The 6478-nt window shown below is 28.9% G+C and overlaps 1 protein-coding gene across 1 annotated transcript; it reads right to left on the bottom strand.

Annotated features, from left to right (window-relative positions):
- Positions 1-968: 968 nt before the first annotated feature.
- Positions 969-5219, bottom strand: LOC148578330 (uncharacterized). Its single transcript, XM_088501714.1, has 4 exons — positions 5054-5219; positions 3061-3145; positions 2833-2965; positions 969-1153 (listed from the first exon to the last, which is right to left on the bottom strand). Exons 1-4 carry the CDS (start codon positions 5118-5120, stop codon positions 983-985), a joined length of 456 nt encoding a protein of 151 aa, XP_088357840.1. The 5' UTR covers positions 5121-5219; the 3' UTR covers positions 969-982.
- Positions 5220-6478: the final 1259 nt, after the last annotated feature.

Genomic DNA, 6478 nt, shown 5'->3' with positions numbered 1-6478 from the left:
CAAATATCTAGTTAGACAAATAAAGTTTACCCAAATAGTCATTCAAAAAGAGATTATATATTGAGGAATCGATGATCTCTAAAATTTTACAAAAAAAAAAATTACAAACACTTTGATAACTATAAAATCATTGAAAGTTGAAAAAAAAAATAAAAAGATCATCAACTTTAAATTATACTGACCTCTTGTATTTTGATACTTCTGTACTTGCTTTCTTTTTAAAGAATTTTTTCTATATTTTCTGGTACCAACACAATTTTAAAACATCTTTATTACACATGCTAAACCAAACAAAAATTTTAAAAATAAACTTAAAGAGCTAACACTCATTCATTTTATCAAAGAAAGCCATATTCTTAAGTTTCTATAAGTAATAACAAGTAAATGAAAAAAGTATAGCAACAAAAATTGTGAACCACACTAACAAAATATTTATATACCCATCCATATGTTTCATAACTGGCAAAAGAGGAAAAATAAATTATGATATTCAAAACCTATAACTAACTGACATGAATAGCTAGAGTAGGACAATAATAAACAAATAATAATAAAAACGGTTGCATTTTATTAATATATATATATATATATATATATATATATATATATATATAAAATTACATATGGCTATCTTATATATGATAAGTTGAATAATTATTGAAATCTGACTACATATCATGCAATGTAACTTATAGGCTATAACATTGAAACTGTTTCTAATCCCTAGCAAAGCCACTGTTACAAAAGAAAGAGTTGACAATAAAGATCTTTGACTCATTATTTGAGCCAATATACAAAATAAACTCTTATATCTGATAATTTTATTTGTTGGACACAATCTAAAAAAGTAAAATTAAATTAGTATCCAGCCAACATGATTACATTAAGTTCTACTTGAAATTATAAGTCTTTTTAAACACTTATACATATACTATATAACATACCTACACTTATACACAATAGCTGAATTGCACAATTTAAATCAAACTTTATCAACTTTAACAATCTTGGACCTACGGCCATTTACATCCTTAGCCACCTCATTAAATTCAGCATTCAAATGCCTTTTGTCCTTGGAAAAAACAACATGATCTTCATCAATAACCATGTCTCCATATTGGAAACATCCATCAAGAAATTGGAACAACACCTCCTATGAGATAGAAATTAATAATTGGTATACAAATCACCCAAGCAATGCAAATTCATTTAAACTAGCAAACATATGAAGGGAAAAAAATATTACATAATAGTACATGAGTTTCTTTCATTAGTGAGTTAAGCAAGATATTAAGTTTAGAAGAAAGTTTATCACTAACAGTATCATTTTCTAGTATTTTTTTAGATTTTTCATTTTCATCATTAACTACAGCAGCAACCTCATTCTCTCCAAAAATATTAGTCTATTTTTCAGCCAAAAAATCTATAAGAATTGGGAATTTACATAAAATTCAGAAGACTCCCCAGCGACTTTATTACTTTCGATAGAAGTGCTTGATGATTCCTTTTTAACATCAGTATCCCCTTTTTCATATATCACAGATTTTTGTAATGCAGGCTCTTATTCATATAGAATTAGAGTTAAAAAAAAATAAAAAGAGTACACCACAATATAAACAAAAAAAAAATAACACATTTTCACAATCTTAAAATACTTATATGTATATATAACCTTTTTTGGAGTAGACTCTGTATCATAATCAGGGAGTTCAAACATGGTAATAATAGTGGGATTATCACAGACTCTTCTAACACAAAAAGTGCCAAAACTTTTATCAAACTCAACACTTTTGGTATCAACATTTAGCAGCAACTTTTTTCTAATGAGTCCTTGGAAGATGGGAAGATAAGTATCCCCACATATAAGCTATTTTCAAGGTAAGAGAAACAAATACACAATTTGAATAACACATCTCAGCCAGAATAAAGAATATGCTATAAAAAACTGAACAATCACATAAACTGAACAACACACAAAACAAAACTAAAAACATACACTTGCATCTTTTTGAACCTCAGTAAACAAGTCAGCGCAGAATTTCTTAACAAAATAAGATGCTTAATGATCAAACAAAACAAAAATACCCTCACCACTATGATCTTCAAGTGTTATTTTAATTTTAAGGTTTAATTACTCTGTTGGTCCTTATAGTTTCGCAAAATTTTCAATTAGGTCCCTATACTTTTTTTCTTTTTAATTGGGTCCTTGCACCAATTTTTTTTTTTAATAGGTCCCTTTTAGTAGTAATTGGCTTCATTATATAGGGACCCAACTAAAAAAAATTAGTGTAGGGACTCAAATAAAAAGAAAAAAAAAGTGTAGGGACTCAATTGAAAAAAAATTGGTGCAGGGACTCAATTAAAAGGAAAAAAGTATAGGGACCTACTTGAAAATTTTGTGAAACTATAAGGACCAACAGAATAATTAAACCTAATTTTAAATCTACATACTGAAATAAAAAAAAAACAATGATTCGAAATAAATATTAAGATGAAACATTATTCGTATAAACCAGCCATAACACAATTTGAAATCACATTTTGAAAAAAATTATTACCTCAGAGTAATATTAATTATATGCTTCACACAGAAGTCACAGTAGTATGCACCATTTTAAAGATGGATACCCTTTCCATATATACAAGTAGAATACTACCAACTTACATCTTCAATAATACCTTTGATTATACCAAAAATGATAAAAGAATCCTCTAGGCAATGCACATTTAAAAAATAATTAACAATATAAAACATAAAACAAATTTAAAAATTGTTATTTTTTCTGTTAATTTATTTTTAACATAAATATAACTAACTTAATAAATGTCAACCTCATTGTTATCTTGGAGCTTTTCAATAGTGCATCTTCTAGTCAAGCTCATGAAATCATCTTCCAAAGATACCATTTTATCCTCATTGGCAATAAATAGTGGTTGAGTACCATTGACTCCTTGCTCAATCATACTAACATAAAAATTATGCAAATACATGTAAATATTACTCTAGATTGGTTGGAATTAAAGAAGAAAACAAAAAACAGTGACATAAACCATGCTAACCTTTGCCTGGAATCAATAACTTCAGAAAGATCAGGATTAAATATAATTTGAGTGGCATACATGACATTTTGGAGACCTATTTGACCTACACAATAATACCAAAAGAGTTTAGCAAAGATCATCTAAAACAACACTTGGTTTAGCAATAACAAAATTTAAAGAAATTGAATAAAGTAACCCTAAAAAACTTGACTTTAGCAAATTGAATGACAACAATAGGCTGCTCTACATAGCCAGATGCTAAGAAATGATTTACTTAATTAACATACTCCTTAAACAATGCACAACGCATTGTAAGATTGAAACTCAGAAGATGAAGAACAATGAAATAAAAAATAACAAAAAAAATAAAATTAAAAGACAACAAAAATCACTAAAAATGACTAAATCAACACACTCTTTTGAAGATAATTCAAGTACAATCATTTTCACAATTTTTTTCTCTTTTGCATATTCTTTCTCTTCTGCCACAATGATTGTGTTGATTGTGATGAGTTGCTTTATAACTACCATGATTTAAGACAACAATGAAGTATGCCACTCTGTAAACTTGACCTTCAAGTATATGATCCTTAAACCTATTAAGAAGTTATTTCTTAACTGTAGCTTGAATTTTTTCAGACTAAAAATCCAACAAAAATAAAATAAAATCAAAATAGTAAAACCTATAACTTTAAGTTGAACACTTCAAAGTAACAAGTAATAACAAATCTAACACAGTAGCAAATAGGGGCTCACATGCTCATAAAAAAAATCAACTCCATTGAGTTAGAAAACTCATGGTTACCAAAAGAGGGTACCACCCAAACTTTTAGAACCATGACTTTCAGCCTCCATGCCTCTATAGGAGGATGCATCCTAGAAATCATATCAAATGGAGGAGGCATTGCACAAAAAAAATGGAGAATCAACTTTATGTAATAGCTTAAGCTATAAACAGAAAGGATGTGGAATAAACATAACTTAAAAGAAAATAGAAGACAGTGGAATACTTGCATTGAGTGTGGTTTTTCAACCATTCTTTTATAGAAAAACTCATGGCACCATAGTCACTTTTTTTTAATTCAAATTGAACATGAAAATAGAGGGAAAAAAAAACTCTTATTCCATATCCATCTCCATTCTATAACCTATGCAGAACTCATCACATCAGGAAACTCTGACCCCAAAAAAAGAAATAAACAATTAAACAAATGAAGAATTAATGGAATCATCACCAAAATAAAGAGAGCACACAATACAAGATACAATGCACCTACACATCATTAGACCATAGCAATGATAGTAATCAACTACCCCAAATACTCATCCTATTCATAGCAACGACAGTTGGTCAATGTATTAGGTTATCATATGTTCAAAACAGCAACTTAATATCAATAAACTTCTACGAACATAGAATGTCACAAAGAACAAGAAAGATATTATGACTACCAGTTTTGAATTAGAAAAATACTTTAAACATCAAATTCGCTTTACTTGAACAACTAATAATTTTATTACAATATAAAGGAACCACTAAAAAGCAGAACTTGAGTCTATAAACTCACATTGCTTGAGAAACTCTGTCAATCATATCACTACTCATGAAATAGATTAAGTACAAACCCCATACCTTGATAATGATTCACACAACCGAACCCATAATCCATAAATATAAGAAAAATATAAGTAGAACTTTCTTCTTTAGAATCATTATACTAGCCACAAAATTTATAAAATACACAACTCACATGCAACCAACAATTCAACTGCTATCAGAAGGAGACACCATAATCAAATTAACATCAAATTCTGATTAATGACCTGAAAAAGATGAACCCAGAAATCCTTAAAATAGCTAGACAAATTGCCGATTCATAAACCCTAGACAATCAAATATGAAATAATCGTGTAACACATACCAAAATTGATCACAATAAAACACAGTGAAGGAAAGAAGAAGCATAAAGAGGAAAACAATGTTGGAACTAAAAGTCGCAGAAGAATGTACCTGCTTGATTGATTGGAGCCAGAGAATTTGAACCTCTAGCATGAAATCCTAAATAATACGGTCGCATGTGCGACGAAACAATGTCCAACAAACACACCCTATAGACAAGATGTGCTATTATGGAGAAAAGAAGAATAGGAGAGAAAACAATTAGAGCTAGGGTTTGAAGTAATCATGACCTATGGTACCAAATCCCTAAAAATAGCGTCATACAAGAAGAAATCCGGAAAAGTGTCACATGAGCGACCGAAGAGCAGCGAACATGTGTACCATTCAAAAAAGAGATTTCATAAATGAAGGAAAGTTCCAGCTCGAATATGAACCGGCTTGAGATGCAGGGAGGTCTCCAGCTTGAAAATGATACCACGTATATATATATATAGGGTAAAATAAGATAAATAAAAAAAATGGAAACATAAAATAAGTTACAAAACAACCAAAAGAAAAGTGAAAGAAATATGTTTAAAAATCTTCATTCTTAACATTCATTAATTATTGTTAGAATTAATGAATCTTAAATAAGGTAAATTTAGGCTTTTTTTTTTTGTCTCCCTAGTATTATACTTGATTATAACATTGAAAGAGGAATTAATCAGGGGACTATGTACAAAATTTGAGGAAAAGAAAATTCAGCGCTTCTCAAAATAAAAAATAGATAAACCACCATAAATATATCGGTATTATTTTGGCATTGACAAAAATATTTTTGAATTTTTTATTATAGACAAAAATATTTACAAATAATTTAAAAATGTATAAAAAATATTCAGCCGTATCAAAGACTTACTCTGTTCACGAAAAAACGTAACATAGATTAGAATTTCATTTGTCACATAAAAAGTTTTATTTGTCACATCATTTTTTTCGCTAACGTAAAATATCTTAACTCACGAATGTATATTTTTGTCACGTTTTTAAATAATTTAAAATTATTTTTATCGATAATAAAATTTAAAAATATTTTTGTCTACGATAAAATAATTCAAATGCATTTTTAATAATTTACCCTAAAAAAGAATTTCAATGCGCTCATGAGTGAGGTGTGAAAAAAAAAATGATTGATTTTGAGTGTATGTGTACATGCATCTGAAAAATCATCTGTATGACCCATTTTATTTTAGAGCATTTTACAACCATATGAAAAGTTTTTAGAGTTTTTAGGCTAACTTAGTAGTTGTTACGAAAATAAAAGACAATATTGGTGATTAGTTTTTAGTGGCAGGGTGGGGTCGATTGATAGAACATAGGTATCGACCGTTAAAAAGAACCTAACTTTGTCCAATAACTGACATCATGTAGTGTGGGCCAATTCTCAATGCTCTCCCATTCAGGTCAAGCTGATCAGGTGCCAATGGAATCTTCATCACAAGGGGAATTTTCATGCCATCAAAATCACCCTTCACACTCTTCAATTATTCTTAGTTT

Source organism: Arachis ipaensis, chromosome B1 (assembly GCF_059453495.1).
Source record: "Arachis ipaensis isolate K30076 ecotype BB chromosome B1, ASM5945349v1, whole genome shotgun sequence".
In the NCBI taxonomy this organism is placed as follows: Eukaryota; Viridiplantae; Streptophyta; class Magnoliopsida; order Fabales; family Fabaceae; genus Arachis; species Arachis ipaensis.
The sequence above is the reverse complement of the archived record's forward strand: the minus strand, read 5'-3'. Positions and strand labels throughout refer to the sequence as shown.